The sequence below is a fragment of the Pygoscelis adeliae genome, unplaced genomic scaffold (genome assembly GCF_000699105.1).
Source record: "Pygoscelis adeliae isolate BGI_AS28 unplaced genomic scaffold, ASM69910v1 Scaffold45, whole genome shotgun sequence".
Taxonomy (NCBI): Eukaryota; Metazoa; Chordata; class Aves; order Sphenisciformes; family Spheniscidae; genus Pygoscelis; species Pygoscelis adeliae.
Window position 1 is genome coordinate 7,683,970 of NW_008825114.1, and position 22,583 is coordinate 7,706,552.

The 22,583-nt window shown below is 42.4% G+C and overlaps 1 protein-coding gene across 1 annotated transcript in view; it reads left to right on the top strand.

Moving 5' to 3' along the window:
* Positions 1 to 3,851: 3,851 nt before the first annotated feature.
* The window catches only part of TRPM6 (transient receptor potential cation channel, subfamily M, member 6), an 81,626-nt gene continuing 62,894 nt past the window's right edge, over positions 3,852 to 22,583 (top strand). The window contains exons 1-4 of the mRNA XM_009328173.1: positions 3,852 to 4,073; positions 13,920 to 14,035; positions 14,876 to 14,914; positions 22,055 to 22,235. Coding sequence (XP_009326448.1) covers positions 3,852 to 4,073; positions 13,920 to 14,035; positions 14,876 to 14,914; positions 22,055 to 22,235 — 558 coding nt within the window. The remainder of the gene's footprint in view (positions 4,074 to 13,919; positions 14,036 to 14,875; positions 14,915 to 22,054; positions 22,236 to 22,583) is intronic.

Consider the following 22,583-nt stretch of genomic DNA (forward strand, 5'->3'; position numbering starts at 1 on the left):
GGGGGTCTCGCTGCCCTCCTTCCGGGGGCGGGCTGCGAGATCCCCCGCGGAGGGCGGCTGCCGGCGGAGCAGGAGGCGTTGGGGCTGATCCTCCTTCTCCGGGCCGAAGTCCCCTCGGCCTGAGAGAGAGGGGCATCTCCGTACGGAGCGGGTGATGGGGCGGCCAGCTCATCACGGAGCGCGGCATGTGCATAAGCTCTTCTTTTCCCAGTGGTACACATTGCACTCTCCGTGTCACGAGTGGCATTTGAGCACATCTGTAAATGGCGTCAGACTTCATCTGAAAGTCCGGGCCACTTGGGGAGAAAACAGATCTGTCGGACTAACGGCAAACAGAAAACCTCAGGCCACAGGGGGCTGTTTTGCTAATGATTGAATGTTCTGGTGTCGGTGCTGATTACCCGCCCCCCTGTGCTTCTGCAGATGTGGACTTGAGTGATTTTATACACACATCTGCTTGTATACTAGTAGCCGTGAAAGGTTTCCGGCAAAAAGGATTACCCGTGTCCAGCAGGACGTCGCGCGGTGATTTTGTGGTAGTGCCATTTGAATGCCATGAGGTTTACAACGGTTATATGTAACATGTAAGAAAAATGCCTCTGGCTCTAGTAAATTTTCACTTCTTACCGTGATGCTGATTGAAACCTTTTTTTTTTTAAATTTAAAGATGAAATGTGTGTGAGTCAGATGTTGGGGTTTTAAGAACAGAGCTCTGCTACTATAGATAAAATTGTGGAACTGGATGGTATTTCACACAGATCATGCTGTAGCAACATATCTAATGTACCCATTTCTGATATACTTGCTGATATAAGAAATATGTTTACAGTGGAATATTCTTTCTGGGTATTTCTGTTTATGATTTTCAAAATAGGCAGCATCTGCTTGTACACTAAGAAAAAATGAGCTAGTGTTTTAAGTTGTGAACACCTGAAGTTAAACCACAAACTCCTTTTCTTGGTACCAAAACGGAGTGGCCAGTTTTTAGAGATTTAGTGTATTTTGGACCTCCCAGGGGAATTGCACTGTTACCTATAAGAATAAGCTCATACTGGTGTGAGGCTAAAATGAGTTTAAGGAAGCATCATCATGTTTTTTTTAAAATGAAAAATACGCTCTGAAGTTGTTAAATCAGTTTACAGAGTTTTCTTTAATAAGTTTGTATTATACCATAACAACCTTATTTAAAGTAGTAACAGGCTTATATAGTATTATTAAAAAACATGATAAGCAGCAAATAGGTTAGGTTATGTTTGAACCTAAGTTTCTTTAATTGTTTTGTGGCTTGATAAGGGACAAATGCTGAAGCTTTCTTGGCTGTTACAAGAAATTACCCAATAGTGAATGTGCTGAAGTGTGTTGTCCCTGGAAGTAACCAGTATCAGGAAGAAAACATAAGAATCATACAGAACCGTACCAGAGGAAGACATTTCTCTTTAAGCTCCACCTTCACTTTTTTTTTTAAAAATGTTGTAGGGACAGGGAGAAGTGAAGATAATTGTTACCTTTTTTTTCCCCCGATTTGTGACCACCTAAGTGGAAGACAAAAAGTCATGTAGTAGTTTTAAAAGAGCAGAAGGTAGGTGAGTTTAAAATATCTATAGCTCTTAAAGGAAAATGAGGTCTCAGTAAAGATCTGTCTGTCCATGCATGCACGCAATTGTGCAGTGCGCTCTGGGCTGCAGGTAGTGTTTTCAAAAACATCTAAATGATTTATGTGCCTAGGTCCCAGTTTTCAAAAATGTTGTTGCCATGTAAGAGTGTAGGTCCCTCTGGGACCAGTCAAACTTTGTGTACCTCATGGCTGCTTTGTGGAGAACCTCAGGGGCTGGGCAGCTGCAGCATGTCACTTCTCTGTCATCCCAAGGAGTTCTTGTTCGCTTCTGCATAACCACAGTGGCAGGTGCCCAGTGATAATAGAACACACATTTTAATGGTCATGGGGCCGGATTCATCCTCGATTTATAGTATTGTCTTTAAAATGGGGTTGCCGTACAGGATAGCACGTCAGGAGAAGGCTGTAGCAGTGAGAAGGTCAATCCCTTCACAACTCTGAACATGACTGGTGTTACAAATAGGATGGCAGAGACCGTGCTGGACTGCTGTATCCCATCTACAGTGTCTATCAGTGTGGATCTAATCTGGTTACATCTGCCGAAGCTGAACGAAACCTTCCCAGGAGGAAAATCTATGTGAACTATGTGCAATGCTCTTCCTATTTCTTTTCCTAAATAAGTCACTCCTTCATCCTGCCTCTTCATGGCTCAGTTAATCTTAACTTTATTTTTCATTCAGTAGCACCATGTCAGCTGAAGAGGTGCGTCCCCCCATATGTGACCCCCAACAAGCAAATCTGTAGGTTTTCAGATGCTATTCAGGGAGGTGGTAGCTCCAAACTGGGTAATCCAGTTTTTTGAGAATTGCACTAATGAGTTCGAGACTCTTCAGGCAGTTCACAGCACAACGGGAAGCTGAGGTGGCCATGATTTAGCAAGTTTTAAGCTTCCCTTGGTGGTGTTTTTAGACTGGCTCTATTAACTGTTGTGTAAAGCTTCCCGATTCTTGTAATACGTAAACATATTTCTGTGTAACATGTGTACTAGGTGAGCCTTTGTGATCCACTCTGTATGCTTTGAATTACCAGTTCTTTTGCTTTATGTTCTCATCTTTAACATTTTACCTCAGTTTTTGAGAGCTGGTCGTACCTTCTCCTGCCAGTCCTGAAAGAAAAGAGGGACCTTTGAGGGGCCATAGCTCTAAGTAAAGTGCTTAAGCCTCAAGAAAGGCAGGATTTATAAAGCACTTGTCTTCATCCTTTCCTTGGGGCTGGCGTTGCTTTGTGGCTCTGCCGTATGCAGTTGCTGGTATGCGCTGTTCTGAGTTGTCCAGTTCCCTCTGTCCGTCGTACGGGAACAGGAGTCGTCTAAAAACAGTTGCTGGGGTCTCTTGCTGTTCTTTTCACTGGGACGGAAGCTGGGCACTGTCGTGCTGCAGGTTGATAAATGCAAGTCAGAAAAAGGGGTTTTTAAAACCCACTGGTGGTGTGACATCTTGTCACTGTTTCCAAATCAAATGTCCTTGGGTTGCTAATGAAATGAATGCTTCTGGTTTTTCCTAATTATTAAGTCTCAGTGATGAGAACTGAGTTCAGCCCTCTTCAGCGTTGTCAGCAATGATGAAACTCTGCACGGGAACTGTGACGGAGCAGACACTCGCCTCCCAGCCTTCAGTGGTTTCAGGTGTAATGGTCTGGAACTTGGTAAACAGGGGCTGTGCCATGGTGCCAGCCCCGCAGTGTCAGAAAATGTTTTCATTATAAAAGTGGTTTCCTAGCTGCTGTGTAGTTCTAGGGGTTACACAGAGGTGATGAGGGACTCGGTTACGTCGGTAAGGGGTTGGTAGCCTGTTGTGACTGTAGTGTCAGTTGGGTTAAGCAGCATTGCTGAGGTGGGACTGTGGATATAAATTTTTTACCAGCCTGGCTGGGGTGGGATGCCTGCTGGCTCACCAGCATTTTGGAAAGGCTGGGTAGTGGTGCCGTGCAACCTCAGCCCTCTCTGCGAGCTCACCCTGTCCCTGCTCCTTGCAGCACCCTCCTTGCCCCGGCTCTGGCCCTTCCCTCAGCCCTCGTGCCGGCAGAGGTCAGAAGACCTTCTGAACACAGATGCAGCCGGGCAGCTTGGTGGGCAGGGAGTGCTCCTGGGAGTCTGGGTGGGCTTTGGGGCCGCCAGCCCAAGGAGAGGAGTTGGCAGTGGGATGGAGCAGAGACCTTTTAGGTTGCAGGGGAGTGTGCCTGGGAGCGCAGCCTGGTGTGGTGGGGGCCAGGAGTAGCAGCCTGGCTCTGTGCCGGGATGGCAATGGCGATGGCTGCCAGGTTGTCCTGTCCAGCCCAGCATAAACAGCAACCGCAGCTGCTCCTCGCTGCCCAGCCTGGGGAAACCCAAGCCTTTGGGGGTCCCTTTGGCTGCTGTTGCAACCTCCAGTGCAACAAACAGGGTGATAAGGCTGGCGTCGCAGAAGGTGTCTTGGCACGCGAGGGCGAAGGCGCGGAAGGACCAGTGGAGAGCCCGAGGGTGTGTTCAGATGGCCTCTGTGGCAAAGGGGCAGGAGGATGTTTCCATCCCCGCAGTCCCTGGCGGCTGCTCCCAGGCTGTGGCTGGCTCTTCCTCTAGCTGGGTCGAGACAGCTCTTTGCGGGTCTGCAGCATTTGGTGGGTTAATGGTGTGACTTAGATTTAAAAGCAAGCCAGCACTGCAAAGGAAAGCTTTTTCTTTTTTTTTGCAAGGTGGTGGGGTGGGCAGAGCTGAGGAGAGTGGTGAGCCGTGCCCGGGTGGGAAGCGCAGACCATGAAGAGACCATGCCTTCAGCCTCCTCAGAAATCATCCGAGCTGCGGTCCCTCTCTCTTTGGAAAATGGCATTTCACTCCTGTGGCAGTCTGCCTGTCTTGCAGTGTGTGCAAGGGCTGCTGTACGCAGCTGTCAAGCCCATGAAGATTTTATTACTGTGTGAGACAAGCAATGGAGCAAAAAGAGCAATGCTGACAGGAGTGACAGTGAACAGTCTTGTGGCTCCAGAGGTTAACTGTGTGGGTTGCTCACATCCTTGAAACTTCATAGTATTACAGTTTAATACAGATTGCTATCAAGCTGTGACTTACTGGGGCCCTTCATGCTTCCTCCAGCTGAATTTTACAAACTGCATTTGTTTTCCACTTTAGATACTTTAGATATGTTCTGTCTTCACAGAGTCACCTCTCTAGTCAATATTAATCCCTGTGTTGTGAAAATATAAAACAAAAAAAATAAAGTTCTAAATTTACCAGCAGGTAATTTTCTTTTATTCCTCCTCCTGGCTTAAACCGGGAAGAGCTTTGTGCTGTATAATTTTGGATCCTTTGATGGAGGAATGCGTTTGTAACAGCAGTGGGTGGTTGACCTCTGTGATCACTCAGTGCTAGGTAGGTGAGACCCAGTTTCAAAAATAGCAAGTTGATTAGCTCTTTGCTAACATCAAGTGCTGAACAAAGAAGCAGCACTGGCTTCCACCGATCCCAAAGTGGAAATCTGAGCAAGACTTGAAGCATTGTATTGACCCTCTGAGTGATACACCGGAAGCATCATTTTCTTGTGGCTGCCTGGATTTTTACTTCTTTAAAATGACTTGCAACAAGATCATTTCATAGGATGTGTGACTCGCTTTGAATTTGTGGGATTTTCTGATTATATTGCATTAGTTAATAAAGGAAGACCAAATGCTTGATTTTCTTTGGGATATGAATGGTACTACTGAGTTCCAAAATATTGTCAGGAGTGTTCATTAAGGAAACCCTGCAACTTTTGTCTTTGAAAGGGACACAGTAAAATAAGGCCATTCTTATATTTAAGGATTTATAATAATTTGCAAATATAGTTTGGATTAATTTGCCATTTCTTGCTCTATTACTGGTGCCTGCTCTTGTTTGCCAAAAGTTTTGTGTGTCTTTTATAATTTATTCTGCAATTTGGACTGTTTTCCATCAATTAAAACCTTCAGAAGATGCTTTTCTGTAGTTTTATGTATGACTAGCTTGTTAAATAATCCACATTTTATGCTGACCATTGAACTGGTTTTATAAGAGGAGATGATATACAGTATTCTGTTGTATTCTAATGCTGGCAATGTAAGACAAATGTCAGCTTTTAGCAAGGTAGCCACCATCAGCTTTAAGCACAGATTTTTTCATTGCCTGTATGGGCCACAGTTATGAAACAGCCAGATCCAAACTTTCTCAACAATCGCCATGCTTCTAGAGCAGTGGGTTTTGGAGTGGCCTATTTTAGGCGGAAGGCCGAATTATGTTTCACGTCACAGACACTTTTTGTCATTTCCAGTTGGGAAATGGACCAGGAAACCTGTTTTTAAGTGATTTGCAGATGTCTAATGCCAATATAGGATTTTTAGCAATGCTTTTGGGGCCTGTTTCAAGGATAGGGCTGAGGAAAATAAATTGTGATTTGAGATTTCTTGTGTTTAGCTCATATGCAAAAGCCTGGGCTGTTGGCAGAAGTGTTAAGGTGAGGGCCTCTGTGGCCTTCCCCCTCTAGTCCAGTGCCATGGGCTGTGCAGGGGGACAGGAGAGTCTGCTTGGACCCTCCAGCTGCAAACCAGGGGTCCCTCCATCAGCATCTGCACCCTGCGCTGGGCATGCTCTTGGGGCAGTACTGTTTGATGTGTTTTTCCAAAACATTACATGTTCAGGGATAGCAGAAAGGCTTAATTGATCAGTTAATAAACTTAAAAAGTAAAAAGTAATAAATTAATTAAAGGCCTAGTGTTTCAGACTGGGCTAAGCTTTCCGTCAGTTGGCTCCAGGGGTCAAGCCGGAGCTTCTTTGACAAGGAGAGAATTTTGTATTTAGTATTTCCTGCGTTTTGTTGTCATGACCCCGCTGCTATTTGCGTTCAGAAATATTCTTCCAGTTGTGTTGCGTGGTCTGAGATCAGAAGCAACATGTTGGAAAGCCCGTTACAGTCAAATGGTTTTTCTTTTATTGGCTAAGTTTGGGATCAAAATATTGGAAATATTTTTATAAGCCTTCAATGTAAGGCCCCAATCCAGAAAAACACTTAGATGTACATACTTAGCTTTTAAGTCCAGTTGATTAAATGTGAAAGAAAATGCCACAGCATGCTGTTGGTTTAAGACTGAATTTATATATTTCTGAGAAGCTGACACGCCTCATTTGTGCTAAGGAAAATAATCTAAAATTTCTCTTCAGTATGACTTAAGATTTTTAACAAGTTCTGTTATCCCTCTCGGACTTGGGTCTGCATTTACCCTGCTAGCACAGGTGACGTGGCTTCTGTTAGTGTAGGTAGTATATCTGTGAAGATCTGAGAATATGTTTACAGTGGATGTGTTTGAATTAATTACTAGGAAATAATCACAGAAATTCTGCTGTGACCTGAAATGATGTTATCTTTAAAAGGGGAAAATAGAGAAACTTTCCAGTGCTATTGAATCTGCAGTCTGCCAGTTGTCTTATAATTGGGCATGGTGAACTGGTGAACAACAGTGGAAGCATTCAAATGAAATTATTTGCGCAATATTTTGTAAGTCTTTTTGAAATGTAGTGATGAAAATTTTCTTACAAATTCAATTACTTACAATACAGTATTTCCACAGATGTGCAGAGTCCTGAACACTTGGGCAAAGGAGCAGGTAAGAAAGATTGGAAAAGGAAAAGATGCTAGTTAGTAACAGATGTACTGATGTGCTGTAGTGACAGAGGTGAAGGGAACCACAGCATGTCTGTGTTACAAAGCCAGGCTGTTGTCCTCCAACAGCATAGCCTGAGCACAAGGAAGTTCTAGAAGACCTGAGAGTTTGTTGGAAATCACGCATTGGGTTCATATTTTATTGCATGTGACCCTGCAGTTTTACAATGCACTTCTACCCTATGTGGACCCAAAGTGGTGGTCTTTGTTACAAGCGGTTGTTATATTACTTCATACCATAAGCATGCATGTAATGGATGCTGAACCAGGAAGTTCCTGCCCTGAAAAGCTTATGCAAGACAGCCTGTTAAGTTGGAAAGCTCTTTAATGCTGGCAGTAATTTACCAGTTGCCATGGGATGCAGAAATACTGCTGAAGTCCTGTTTTTCGCTTAAGAATTATTATGCATAAAATGGTGATACCTGTAAGTCCACCTTAGCTTTTATAGCTCAGGAAGAGTTCCCAGGGGTAAGAGTTCAACAGATACCAACATGCTTATGGGCTGAGCTCTTGTGAAATAGTCTTGAGTGTTAGCTTACAAGAGCTCTGGCTGCATTTCAGGTATCTAATGTTCTTGCAAGTGACTTGCTCTATGTGTAGTTAATTTTTAAAAGGGTTTAAGATATTTTAGGACACCGTGCTGAACACAGAGGCTGGATTCTTGCAGTGGTTGTAATAAGGGGAAGTTCTTCTTTCCCTCCCCTCACTGTATACTTGAATAAGGGTTTGTCACACACTGCCCTACACTGACTTCTCACAGGTGTGCTTTCACCTGAAAATGGTGTCTCCCTCCTTCCCAGGCACTGAAAATCAGCTTTGGATCTTTTGGGTATTTCTAATTCTTGTAATCAGCAGTAAAGGTTCTCTACAGGTACTGCATAAATATACTGGAGTCCTGAGACAAATCTATTAGCTCCAGGATTATCTGTTGCTATTTAATGAGTATTTGCTTTCATCTAGTCATTCTGAGGGTAACAATTTCTGGACTGGAAAGAGTTACATGATGTGTAACTATACTTTTTTTTTTTTTCTGAGATTCTGCCAACCTGCTCAGCAATGCAAAAATACTGTCTCTAATAGTCAAGATATTTAGGAAAACCCAAATTCTTGAGAAGTGACATAGAAAAGTGCTTGTGTGTAGTGGATTCACTAGACACACAGTATGTGCAGAGCTGAGGTATGGTGCTTGGCAGCACTTTTCTGCTCCTGAAGTAGTGTTTTGGCTAAGACACAAGATAGAAATTATTGCTCTCTGTTATCAGTACAAATTTGTTGCAGTTTCAGTAAGCGACTTATAACTTGGTTGTTCTGGCTAGTTTCCAGCACGACTGTACTTTGCCTAAATGAACTAGCCTGTTTACGCTGGCTAGTCATTATATGATTTCTCATTAGGTGCCCCTGTCTGGATCTACAATGTGTCATTAAAGGCAGTTGCTGCTGTTTTGTCCAATAAGTGGTTATATTTCAATAATGGATGAAATTATTCTGACACAGAGATGTGTGCCTTTTAATTTCTTTTTGCAGGGAATTGAACAGTGTCCGGAGCAGCATGCTGTTTTGTGAGAAAATGTGTGTATGTGTGCTTTTCACACCAAAGGGGACATAATGGTACTAAAATGGTACAGCTAATGGTACTAAAAATTTGTTGTTTAGTATTGGCAGTGTAACCTAGTTTTCCTGAGTTTGGTACTCAACCAATGAACAGTGCTTATTGTCTGGTGTTGAAGGGGCTGAATGTTTCTTGCAGATCTTGGTTTAGTAAAGCTAATTCCGAAGCAAGACAAATGCACGTTAGCCTCTACTTATCAGTGTTTAACTGGTGCAGTACATCTAAAGGCTTTGACTCTGGCGAGTCCTTTACAAGGGGGTGGGGTGGGCTGGGGCAGAAGAAAGCAGCAGCAAAAATTGAAGCATGCACCCGTTTGTGCTGGATGGGTGGGTGGTGAAATCAGTGCGGACACAATCAGTACAGCAGGTGATCACAGGTCTGCGTCACCCCGTCCTCTGAGACAGGTGAGCCAAGTGCGGCGTACTTGCTCGCTGACCCTGTCGGGACAGCGGCACGGTCACTTGCCTTGCTGATGGCACCCTCGGATTTTGGAGGACAGATTACCTCTGTGCCATGCGGGCTTTTTAGGTTTTGTCTGCTGTCGCTCCCTGTCAGCAAGGGTTTGAAAGAAGTGAGTGGTGCAGGTGTCTCTCTAAATTTTATGCTCTGATCTCTTTCTTTACTTCTGGAAACCTTAATTTCTGAATGTTACTTACGTTTAACCAAATTTGACCTGACAGTGTCCCTTTAATACCGTATTATGCAAGGATCTCAGACATTAAAGATATTGGAGAAGTGATTAAAAGCAATTGTCTAAAAACTACTCATGTGCCTTAAATTTCAGAGCCAAACTCTTGCCACTCCATTGACTAAATCAGTCTAGAAATCTCCAAAGCCTCTTCTGTGGCAGGGAAGTATAAGTAGCATTCCTAATCCTCAGACTGGCGAGAAATGAGAAGGCAAATCTCCCAAACAGAGGTCTCAGGACTTTCTGGAAGGAAAATTGGAAGGAAAATTGCAATATAAACTTGGCTGCAGGTATATCAGAACAGAAATTTGCCAGTCAGAAGGAACATGTAGGTGTATTTTTGTCTCCCTTAGGGTTTGGTGATAAAAGGGGTACGGGTTGATGCTGGCTGAGGTATACGTACCTCACTGTAGTGACGGGAGAAATTTTAATTTTTTGTTGAAGTTTAATTAAATGATGACAGTTTTGAAATGTTAGCTAGAGTTTTATGAAAGGAGATATACATGTTGCAGAGGTCTTTAACAAAGCTAGGAACCAAGAGCAAACAGCAGTTCAGAAGTCTTCTCTTCTCATTTTTACTTGCCCAGCCCTGAAGTCATGGATGACTGTAAAAAGCATGAAGATTTAAAACCCTTTTCCTGATTATACAATTAGCTTCGAAACCTAAGTAAAGCCTTAGATTAAGACATGAATGTTCTTGTTACGGTGTAAATTTTACACACTAAGTGAAGATTTCACCTTATATAAAATTAAGAGTAATGGTAAATGTGTTGTGTCTCACAGTGTTTTAGTTTTGAAATTTGTGCTTCAAAAGGTGAAATACAGTGATACAGCCTTGTACTTTATTTTTTCCTATGATTGATTGGATTTTCAATGTATGTATTTTTAAGTAGTCCATCTGTTCAGGAACTTCATTAAAGAAAAAAATGGGGGACTTTGCATACTATGTTTTTTGCTATATTCACAGGTTTATTATAAGTTGAGATGAAAATAAATGTTGAAGTTACAGGCTTCATCAGGGTCATGTACAGATGATATGCTATCTAAGTACTGCTTTTTTAAATGTAGAAGTTACAGGAAGCAAGGTGAAAAAGCGCAGCGTAGGCAACACCCTGGCAAGCTCTTTATGTAAATAAGCAAAGATTAATGTTGAAATATCTGTATGGGAAGATGTTATGTTTCTCTGCAGGGCAGGGGGAAAACTCCTAGTATTGTATCAATTGCACTTTGAAATGTTGTTTTCAGTTCTATTTACTGAGAATCCTGAAGTGGAGTTAAATGAGATGAGTGTTGTGCTAGGGGAGTCTCTGTGCCACTGGGTGAGGTGCATCCTTGCTTCTTTGAGACTCAAAGGTCAAATAAATTTCATAGTGATCTTGTTCAGCTGAAAAAAATGGGAATTTTGTCAATGACCTCTATAGTAGCAAGGTTAGATTCATGGCACGTGATCTGAAGCTATGTTTTTTTTTTTTTCCATTGGCTTTGTTAGACCTTGAGCCTGACCCATTGTGGCTAAAGTGGCCTGATCAGCTGTGGCGTGTGTTGGTTGCTGCCCTTACTGCCTCAGTTGCAGAAAAACACAGGTGCTTTTGGACCAAATTGAAAAAGGAGACACAAAACATCCGGAATTTTAAAAGTTGATATTTTTGTCTTAACCCTCAACTGCCCTCCAAAACCTAAAAAAAGGAGAATTTTTTAAAACAAGCTATGTTTTTTAGGAGACACCTTAGATGTTTAAAAAGCTGATAGTAGAGAAGAAGCCTTTTCATCTCCCATATTAGATGTTGTAACTTCAACTCACACGGTGTATTGCCATACCTGAGGACTGTAAGTTATATTTTGGTTTGAAATAACCACACCAAACAGCTGTTGTGTACCAGATGACTTCTCCCCCCTTTAAAATAATTGATTTGTGTTTTATCTTGTATTGTGTAAATTTATGATGAGAAACACTGAGCTTTGGAGATAAAAACTTCTTGGACACCCCTTTTCAAGTGTATTCACATATGGATTAGCTGAGTGCCAGTGCCTTGCTTAGCTGGCAGCATGTTTTGCTCTTGGTGCCTAGGCTGATGCAATGCTTCCCTATTAGGCTGGGCTCTATATCTCCAGTGCTGGCCTTCACACCTGGAAAGATACCCAGATAATGCTTGATTTCCGGAATATGTCATGCTGGAGGTGAAGTAGCTCAAGGGAAGCTACCTGAGACTGTGCGATGCCAACAGCTTTCTCAAAATTACTTTGAGCTACTAGTGCTCTTACGAAATCAAAGTGACAGCAGTTGGATGTTGTTCTTCTCTCATAGGGCTGAGCATGTTGCCTCAGCAAATGCTGTAAGGCTTGTCAACCTCTTGGCCATTCTTTCATACCCTTTCCTGTTAATGAAAAGTTTAGTAAAGTTCATTCTTATCCAAGGCATTCCACAACATAAAAGATTTTTTGTTCCCTAGTTCTGATTGAAAACCAGTTACCAGAAATAGTAATGGGTTTCAGAAAAATCAGGGTCCCAGGGTATTGTAATATTGGAAACACTTCACTGTTTTGCTTGGTAGCTCAAACAACTAGAATAAAGTGGTTTAGGAAGCATGAAACAATACTGATTGCTAACAAGAATATTACTGAAAGGTCTTTGAAAGCAGCGTGTACCTGCCCTCAGGTAATGAAATTTGCTTTACTGTTTCCAAGGTTTTTCTCTGGATTTAATTTTTGCACCTTGTCTTCAGTAGGTCTCTTTCTTTAATTTTCTTGCGTGACCGTGCTCTGTCCAACCCTGAGGATCTTCTACGCTGTTACTCCTTCATTTGAAGCTCAACCAGACACAATTCAATTAGTTGCTCCCAGAAGAATATGCACGCACACCAATACCAGCAAACTGCTTTTTAATGATCTCTTTCATCTTTGTCAGTGGGGGCCTGTTTCAGAGTACTTTAAAACCAAAGGTAGGACTCCTGTTAGTCTTGGTGGAAGCTGGGTCCCCACCTGTAGACAAGCCGATAGTTCACTCATGTTGCTCGTGGCCCTCCGTAACTGCGTGACTGGCTGGGAGATTATGCGGGGGTATTCAGGGATGTGAAGCTGAAGTAAAAAAACCTCAAATGGGCCTGCTTTATTAAGGATCATAATTCCATTCCAGAGATAAAAAAGAGGTATTCTCTTTTATAAGAATTATTGCTGAACTCCATCCGTAAAATGCTCCCAGCAATACTCTTAATAAGTTGAATTACTGGCATTTGCATGAATTTAATTCTTTTCTAAGTCATTGTACAAAAGACGCACTTTACAAAAAAGTATGGAGACAAGTACTTACCATAAGTATTTTTACAGAGTCGACATTTTGCAGAAGAGCAATCGTTTTTAAACATGAGGAGTGAATAAGGAGTCAATGTTTATTATTTGATTACTGTTTGCCTTGTGTGCCTAATCATAAACCAGGACCCTACTGTGCCCTGTCCTAGAGAGCTTGCTGTCTATAAGCTAGACAACAGATAGACAGAGAGCGAGATGAACATGAGAAACAATGAGACAATAATGGTTGGAATAATTTTATTTACTCTTTATGATAAAATATCTGTCCATTGCATGTTTCATTATGGGGGTAGTTCCCTTTGACGACAAGAAAAAATCCTTTGCTTCCAGTGTTTACTAAATTCAGTCCCAGAGATTTCGAAGTTCAGCATCCAAAAACTATCGTTCCATTTGATGCTGATAGACCTGAAGAGAAAGAGATTCAAAGACCCCCAGTGAGGTTCTCTGAAAAAAATCTGTGTACCATAGTGACTGTTCAGTTTCTGAGCTGCAACAGGCTTCACTGAGGCAGTTTTCACAGTGTCCCAGGAGGCCAGTGGAAAAAACCCTCTACACTCTAAGTGCTAGGTCTAGTCTTTGGTCCCTGCTTTTGCATTTCACTGTAGTCCTAGTTCAGCAAACATATAACCAGGATGAATCTATTCTTAACTCTGTTAAGAATAATAAAAGAAAGAATCAACCGTCTCTTTCAGGTAAAAAGAAAATCTTGCCTTTTTTGACACTTACAGCTTTAGAAAGATTGCTAGTCTTCTGGCAGACGGGAAGTGCAGTCCTTTAAGCAGTTCTGATTCATCCTTACCACTTCCTCTATTGTACATGTGATTGACAGATCCTCTAAATAATTTTCATGTTTATTAGTAAGGGGTGGGAATACATTTTAATATTGATCTTTCTGTGGAGCTGTGTAAAGCTTGGGGGTGAAGGGCTAGGACTGTTCAGAGCTGTAGCTTCAGCTTATAGTGTTTGGTTTCATCTAACATCGTGATGGGAATCATTCTGTGTTATGTGTATACAGCCATGTAGACTTTATAGTGCAATTTTTGGCATTATGTTCTTAAGTTCAGCAATACAATTACATTTGAAATGTCTTTTCAGTCCCCCAAATCTTGGATCGAAGAGGTCTTCAGTAAAAGAGAGTGTGCACATATCATTCCCAGTTCAAAAGATCCTCACAGGTAAAACAATGAATTTCACTTTCTTTCTATTACATTTAGAAAGAATCAGAGTAATTTTTATGGGCATTGTGTGTAGCTTGGATGAAATTCTTTGCAGTTTTGCAATGCCTCAGTTGGTGGTTGCTGGTGTTCATAGGTTTTCATAGATACTGTCACCAGTACGTTTTAAATGAGGCTGTTCGTTTCAATTAGAAATTGGCAATAATTGACCTTCCTAGGCTTCTTAGATATGTTGCTCTCAGTCCAATAACCAAAACCGTGGTATGACATCCAATTGAGAGATTGAGTTACATGGAGTTACTGCTGCACAGGAATTCTTAATCCTGTACCACCATTTTCTCCCTTCCTCAGAATAATGCCTGTTGCTGATCACAGTCTTCTGAGATAGAGGTTTCTGTTCAGGCTGGCGTAGAGTGTGAAAAGTGTAAGGAGAAAAGCAAATCCTCCACCTGTGTTTTAGGACCTGAGAAAGCAAACATAATTTGGCATTCCAGATTGTGTATCTAGTGGATAGTGTTGCCTAAATAAACTCCGTGAGATCACACTCTGAGGATGTAAACTTGTAATTTTGATCATATTGTTTTGAACACATGGATAGTGTAGAGTAAATAAGATAGATAACTCATCTATGAAATGCAGATTTGACATACAGTCTGAGATTAAAACACCAGACAAATCACTGAAGTTACCCAGTACATCTTCCAGGGGTGAGTGCAGAAGAACACAGTCTTTAATGCTGTTGATGAGAATTTTTTCACAGGTGAATTGATATTTTATGAATACCATTACAGATGTTTTCTTTTATACAAGCATGTATTAATTATCCATCTTTTATCACAGGTGTCCTGCAGGATGCCAGGTGTGCCAGAATTTAATCAGGTAGGGGTGCATAAATATATATTGATGATTTTTATAATGACCTAAAGTTAGTGATGGGCATTCCTAGGCAAAGAAGTAACGACAACAAAAATAACCTTCCTCTTATATTGTCAGAGCAGCATTTCTGGGGGTGTGCTGGAGAATGTTTAGCATAAAGCTGGGTAAAATAAATTGTATGATAACCTTTAATTTATTTGCAATAGAAAATTTTATCCAAATACTTCGTGTGGATGAGTTTGTCTTAATCTTCTCCTGAGGAATGAAAGGCAGAAATGTGCCTTTAAATGGGAGACAATTCCACCTATATCCTGGGTGATATGAAGGAGAGTGAGATGAAAGCAGTGGACAACAGTAAGAATTATGGGAAGAGGAAGAACAAAATAAAGGGAGAAGAAAGAGGGTAATAGAAATATCCTAAAGTTCAGAAAGTTTCTGAAGGTTTTTGCGTCTTCTCTGCAGTGGGCATTCTGAGTCCCTGATTTTGGGAAGGCAAGCAACAAAAATTACATCACTTTGGTGCTTTTAACTTGTGTGTGGGTTTTTCAGACAGCTAGTATTTTGTGGCTTATATTAATTAGTTGTTTTCAGTCCAACATTTGTTGTTCAGCTGGTGTTCCCAAACAGGTTTCGATACTGTATGCTTATGATAATAAATTATCAGTTGTTGGACAAAAATTTTAACTTTCCTTGACATTTGTTTTGTGTTAAAGGCCTCTGAAGGCTGAAGGAACAGAAGACAATGAGTTTCTGATGACTAATGACTAGCAAGCTGGTGCTAAGTAGTCCTGTCACCTGCATGAACATGATTATTTGCTTTTTCATTATGTTTCACGTTTTATTTTGCTTCTAAGATTTGTGTGAAACAAGATTCACATTTTCCAAGAAGCAAGTTACTCCTTGAAATCAGATCACTGTAAAGGGCTGATACACAGAATGGCGTTGGCCTTGTAAGTTAGGCAAATGATCTGTGTGGCATCTGTTCAGAAAGGGGCAACTCCCTCTGAGAGAATGGTCACATGTTTATTTTGCTTTAGAGCAGAATAATAGAGATTCAAAGATTTTTTGCAGGTGTTTTGGAAGTAGAAATGCAGGGAGGATTTTAATGATTCCTGCTAACCTGCAGATACCCAGGTGGGTATCTAAGCTGAAGTTAGCTTGTGCTCCAAAATGTGATGGTTTAATCCCATCTAAATTGAGACTACAGCAGTTCTGCAGTCCTCCCCCTTCCCCCCACAGAGTGACCATGTTGTTATTTGATCTGGGAAGCTCATTGGTATGAAAATTAACCTGGGGGGGTAGAAAACCAAATCAAGATTAGCTTTCCACCAAATCAGCCTCCTAATCAAACACAGTTTAGCTGCATGAATGTGAATACTACAGTGGGAGAGGGAGGAAGAGAAACTGGAAATGTGCACCCCACAGGGTAGGTTCGGTTTTTTCTTTCACCTTTCTCTGTAAAGACATCCCATACCTTTGTGGCTTTTTTATCCTGTAGTTGTTTCTTTCACTTTTCGTTGAGCATTTTCATGCTGTTTAAATTCATATGAAACCTATTTGTCGGTCTGTCTGTATATGCAGAATGTGTGTGGGTGTCTGATGTGCATTTCAGTCAGCCATTATCTTGCAAATACATTTTCCCAAATGTTAACTGTTCTTGTCGTCTTGTATATCTTAAAGTGTACGCAGAGCTTTGTTCTAGGAGAATTTTTCTGTTCCTAACAAGGGGAAATAATTTTCACAAGTGTTATAACTGGTTATATTGTATTTATTAGATCAGCAATGAAACAGGTTTTAGGCCTCCTGAGATCTGTAATTTTCCACAACAGTCCAAAAGTGATGTGAATGTACTTGATGCCTAATAATTTGGCCTAATATTGTAGGCAAATGAAATCTGTTAATGATTTCTTACTTGCAGAGAACTTCCAAGGTTTGCAAACAGTTTATGAGTGGGTTATGTAACTATTTGCTGATACTGAGTAGAATAGCTCCATTTAGTAGTTACTAATCAAATTTGAGTAACTTACTGGCACCTTTGTCCATGCTTCCCTGGTGTGTTGAAATGGCCTCTATCTACTGTTCAGTGCAATGCTCACAAACGCATCCCAGACAGCGCCTAGATCGGTCTCACTGCATGAATATTCAGGAATGTGGTGCCAAACTTCTGTGTCCTTGCACATCTGAGATGTTCTCACAGATTGTCTCTATATCTGACCTTTTAGGCATATTTCTTGGACACAGTCTCTAAAGTGCTGCCTGCTAGAGCACCGGTTTTGTAATCTGGCTACTGCAGTTACTTTTACCTCAGTGTCGACCCTCCAAGTTTCCCCTTGTTGCTCAAAGTGTGAATTTCCAGGAGCCTGCTTTTGTGTAACTAACATTGCTCCCTCCTTCACTAGTAGCTTGGTGAGCCTTTGAGGCAAAGAATGTAAAGTCATTGCAAAGATGCTTTGAATCAATGCATATGATGTATTCATAGGATCACAGGATAACTCAGGCTGGCAGGCACCTGGGGGGGTCTCCAGTTCCAGCCCCTGTCCAGAGCAGGCTCAGCCGAGGAGTCAGACAAGGCTGCTCAGGGCTTCACCCAGTTGGGGTGTGAAACACTCAAGGCCGGAGAGAGCCCACCTTCTCCAGGCCCCGTCTCCACTACTGGACTGTCCTCCTGAGGAAAAGGCTTCTCCTTATTTCCAGCCTGAGCCTCCTGTGTTTCAGCTTGTGCTGCAGCCTCTTGCCCTCCTGCCATGCATCGCTGTGAAGAGCCCGGCTGCATCTCATCCATCCCCTCCAGTCAGTGCCAGGGATGCTGTTGGATGCCCCCAGATCCATCCCTCCTCCTAGCTGAACCGTCCCTGGTCCCGCAGCCTCTTCTCGGAGGGCAAGGTCTCCAGCCCCACCATGCGTCACCAGGATGGTCACTCTCCCCTGAAGTCCCTCCAGTTTGTTGGTGTCTCTTATGTGTTGGGGACCCAAACTGGAGGTGGTACCTAGGCAGGGTCTGACAAGCATCAAGCAGAGGGGACAGTCCCTGCCCACCCCTGGCTTTTGGGCCGTGTCCTACTCACACAACCCAGGCACCGCTGGCCCTTGTTGCTGCCCAGGCACACAGGTGGCCCTGGTGCAGCTCGCTGCCCACCAGTGCCCAGGGCTGTCCCCCAGAGCTGCCCCCAGGGCGACCCAGGGCTGCACATGCCCTCCATCCCCTCCTCTGGGTCGCTGGTGGAGATGCTGAACAGGACAGGCTTCTCACAGACCCTGCAGGACCCTGCTTGATACCGGCCTCCAGGCAACATCCAACCACCTGTGAGCCCACCACCCAATAACCACCACCCTGTGAGCCCACCACCCAACCAGGTCCTCACCCACCAATGTGTCCTCCCTCTCAGACCGTAACATTGGAGGAGACAGTGCCAAAAGCCTGGCTAGAGTAGAGGTAGATGGCATCCGCTGCTCCCCTCTCGTTCCCATGATTTTGTCGCAGAAGGCAGTCAGGTGGGTGAGGCATGATTGACCCTTGATAAATCCTTGCTGACTGCTCCCTGTCACTGTCTTCTCCCTGCTGTGCCCAGACATGGGCTCCAGGAGGTCTCACTCCTTGATTTTACCTGGGACTGACGGGAGGCTGGCCGGTCCGTGGTTCCTCAAGGTGGTTTTTGCCCTTTTTTGAAGGAAGGCAGGTGTGATGTTTGCCTTTCTCCAGTTGTTGGGGACATCCCTGATCTCCATGACCTTTGAGAGCTGATGGAGAGCAGCTGCACAAGGGCATCAGCCACCTCCCTCAGCACCCTGGGGTGCAGCCTGACAGGTCCCAGAGATGTGTGTGGGTTGAGTGCTCCCAAGCGATCCTGACTTGACCATCATCCCTGGCTGGTAGCTCCTCTCCTCCTTGAGCCCTGTCGCTATGCACACAGCGCAAAACTTCACAGAAAAAAAAACCAAACAGCTGTATGTAATGTTCTGCTTTGGTGTCCTCAACCTTCCTGAGAGCCTCTTAGTCCTGGCTTTTGACCTCCCAGGTAGCTCAGGAGTCCTTAGCACCTTGTCCCTTCCTGCTAGATGTCTAGAGAGAGCGAGCCTGCCAGCTTGGGGCAGAGCATGAGCAATTTGGGAAATACCAGTCCTTTTGAGTTCACACCTCTTGCTATGGTAATCTCTGAGGTAAAAACAGCTGCAGGTACCCTGCACACCTGTGTGTTAGGTCTATGTGCAGTTCCTCCTCTGCCTGCACAGCATAACTGAGCTGTTCTGAGTGCACCTCACCTCTGGGTGCATTTACATGTAAACGATAAGTATGTAGTGCTAATTATATAACTTACTAAAATAGTTCATTGGGCCTCTCAGTTTCAAGGTTACTGCACTGATTTGTCTTGTCAGGTGGTTAGTTCCTTTTTATAGGATTTTAGCTTTGAAAAGGCAGGTTGCTCTGGCTCTTGCTGCTCTAGGAGGGGCTGCTGATCTGACCCTGTATGCAACAGTAACGTATGAGATAGATAGTCATTCTGTGTTCATATTTTGATGATAGGCTGAAATTAATTCAGATTTTAGAAAATGTAATCCATTGATGATGAGCCTGATTGCTTTTCAGTGCTGTCTTTCCAAGCACTGGTATTTGCTGAGTCAGGTGGTGTAATGTGGTATCTAAGTGGGTAATGTAAGGTAATGCAGTATTTAGTTGGGACTGCTATTGGCTCTCTGTCTTTCAGAATGATTCCTGGATGAAAGGTCTTGTTATTGTGAGACCAGTCTAGGAGCAGTACAGCAACCACAAGGTATTTTCAGTACCAAAGAACAATAGGATATCTATGTTTTTTCTCATCTTTCATGTAAAGATCAATTTTTTTCCTGACATTTGCTGTCTCTTACCCTGGAGTCCCCTCAAGAAGCAAGCAGAAAAAATTGGAGCAAGGAAGTTAATAGCTCAGCCGTAGAGAAATTTGTCCTCTGAAGACCAATAATAAAATCAAAACGATCTCTTTCTTCTGGTCCTTCCTTTGAGGTATGCAGGGAGAGTATTAAACAAGTATAGGCATTGGCCTCATGCTCTTTGTGGCAGATTTTATCCAAATCTGCTTCCCTTGTGCTATCTGCTTTGCAGCTACATTCCTCTGAAACACTTTTAGTTTAGGTATGTCTCTATAGCAACTCTGAGTGTGGATTCTGAGTCCACATGTTATTTGACAACATGATGTCAGCAATGATCTTCCATCTGTGTTGATCCCTCACAGTCTTCTGAAATAGTCATTTAGTTGTGTATCTGTAAGTGACTTAGTGTGACTGGCTTATTCTCCAAGTTCCAGCTTGGATATTTTTTGTTTAGTTCATGAGCCTTGACCTGCTTGTCTTGGTTTGCTTATGAAGAGGCAAAATTACAACAGGTTTTGTTTTGGGGTTATCAAAATGAGGTCCCTAGATCAATAGTTTGTTTCAGCAGCTCCTGTGCTCCCTCTGATAATCCCTGGGTTTTTTTCTGCCACCACCACAGTGCAAATGGTTGTGGAGTTATGCAGTGAGCCAGACTGGGCAATACTTGTGGTTAGAGTAACTTGGCAATAAAAACCCCTCTGTGAGGCTTTTTCCTCCCCCAGCTAGATCATTTCCTCTTCATCTTTCCAGGATTCAGTTGTGAGTACATGCCTGACTTCTTTCTGGCAAGTCCCTGGATTTCTGTGATATCCTACTATTTGTCTTAGCTAGGGAAAAGGTATAGGTGGTCTAGGTTAGCTAATCTGTGTTGAATTATCTTGACAAAAATTTGGGCATTTTCGGTAGTCCCTATTGCTTTCTGACTTCTAGCAAACCATCATCATACATGTGACAACAGAGTTCAAGTCTTTTCTGCGGTGCTAGGCTAGAGGTACAACTCTTTAATTGTCCACTGAATAAGATTGTTTAGTTCAGTTATTAATTCCCCGAGAGTGTGGGAGGCTTCCTTCTCCGGTCCACTTTTGCACAGCATTGAATCAATCATATGTAATTTGCCTGTGTTGAAAAACTGGAGTACAACCATAATTTCATGGTGTCTGGTTATCAAAAAATGCCTTTCTAGAGCAGTTCACTTCCTTAATTTGCTTAGGGTTGTTTTGGGATTTGTTTTTGTTTCTTTGTTTGTTATTTTTAACCTATTTCTCTTTCACCAGTTGGTTCTCACTCATCTCCACAGAAAACTCTGTCTCTTTCTGAATGTACCTCTTCAGGGTTTTGCAGATGTTGTTTCCATATAACCTGCCCCTAGATCCACAAGTAATACAACTGAGTCCCAAGGCAGTCATTGAGTTAGGGTTGTTAGAGGCTGTTTGGTATCTTAAAAGACTAAAAGTGAAGAATTGATCTCAATTTCCCAGGGTATATTAACTTCTGAAATGTCTAAAGGAAAACTGGACTGTCAGATGTCACTGTAAATTACATTGAGGTTAATCCTGTAGAAGAGACTGGAGCCTGTTGAACCCTGTATGACAGTAATACTGACTGGATTTGGAATCTGAGTTATTCATCCAGTTGCAAACCTTTAATGTTAACTGAGCTTCTGCTAAATTTCCCTTAACATTGCACTTCAATCCATTTATTTTGTATATTCACTTTGCTGGCGTCCAAGGGTTAGTATAAAGGTCACCCTGAAGTTCTCTCTAGACTGAGGGTTGCTCCTCTCCTCCTGAATAATGATGGTAACTCCTAGATCTTTCTTCAGTACCTAGAATAACCTGTGTTAATAACCAGAGCACACCTTGGTGTCCTAAGATATTGCTCTGAAATCTCACATATGAGACCAGTAAATCTGAGCTGCATTGCTCGGGTCAGAATTGCTATATGGGACTCTCAAACTGTTACAGAGTCACACAGAACCACAGCATAGTTTGGGTTGGGGGGCACCTTTGAAGATCATCTAGTCCAACCCCCCAGCTGTTATTAATGTTCCTCAGGCAGAGAACAAATTCTGTATTGAACAAAACATATTTATGATTTAGTTCAATGTCATTTTGTCATTGTTGAGATTTTTTTCAGCTGAGTTAATTTTTGTTATATTCCGTGTCAGCAAGCGACAATATCCTTTTCTGCAGAAAAACTATTTGGACTGTTCTGATGAAGATCCTAGAGTTGCATGCAAGTGTATTTGATATAAAATAATTTCTTTATTTTTAATGTGAGATGTTGCTGTGGACGGCTGATTGGAGATCACCCAGGAGTAGACTGTAGCTGGCCTGTTTATCAGGCTGCCCCACAGAGAGATGATGGAGAATGGTCTGTGCAAAAACACACAAAGATGAGTCCAACGGATGCATTTGGTACAATCAATTTTCAAGATGGAGATCACACTTACCATGCCAAGGTAATAGATGCTGGGTTTATATGTCTGACTTCTTTTTATAATTTCAGCATAAGGAAGACAAAAAGTGGTTCAGGGTGAGTATCAGATTGTCTTAAGAGAGCAGGGGAATCTAAAAGTAAGTCAGGTTAGAGTGTGTGTATGATATTTTTACGTTGAACTTCACCACGATTAAACAGTCTGTTTTGCTGTCTGTATTGCTCGCTGATGTATTTCTGTGCTATCATGTTAGCAGTATTGAAAGTTCTAATCCTGCACAAAATCTTTAAGGCATTAATGCTGAGAACTTTGTAAAATGTTGCAGTTTCTTCTCTTGGAGTATGTAAAGTTTATTTTACCCATTATTATTTC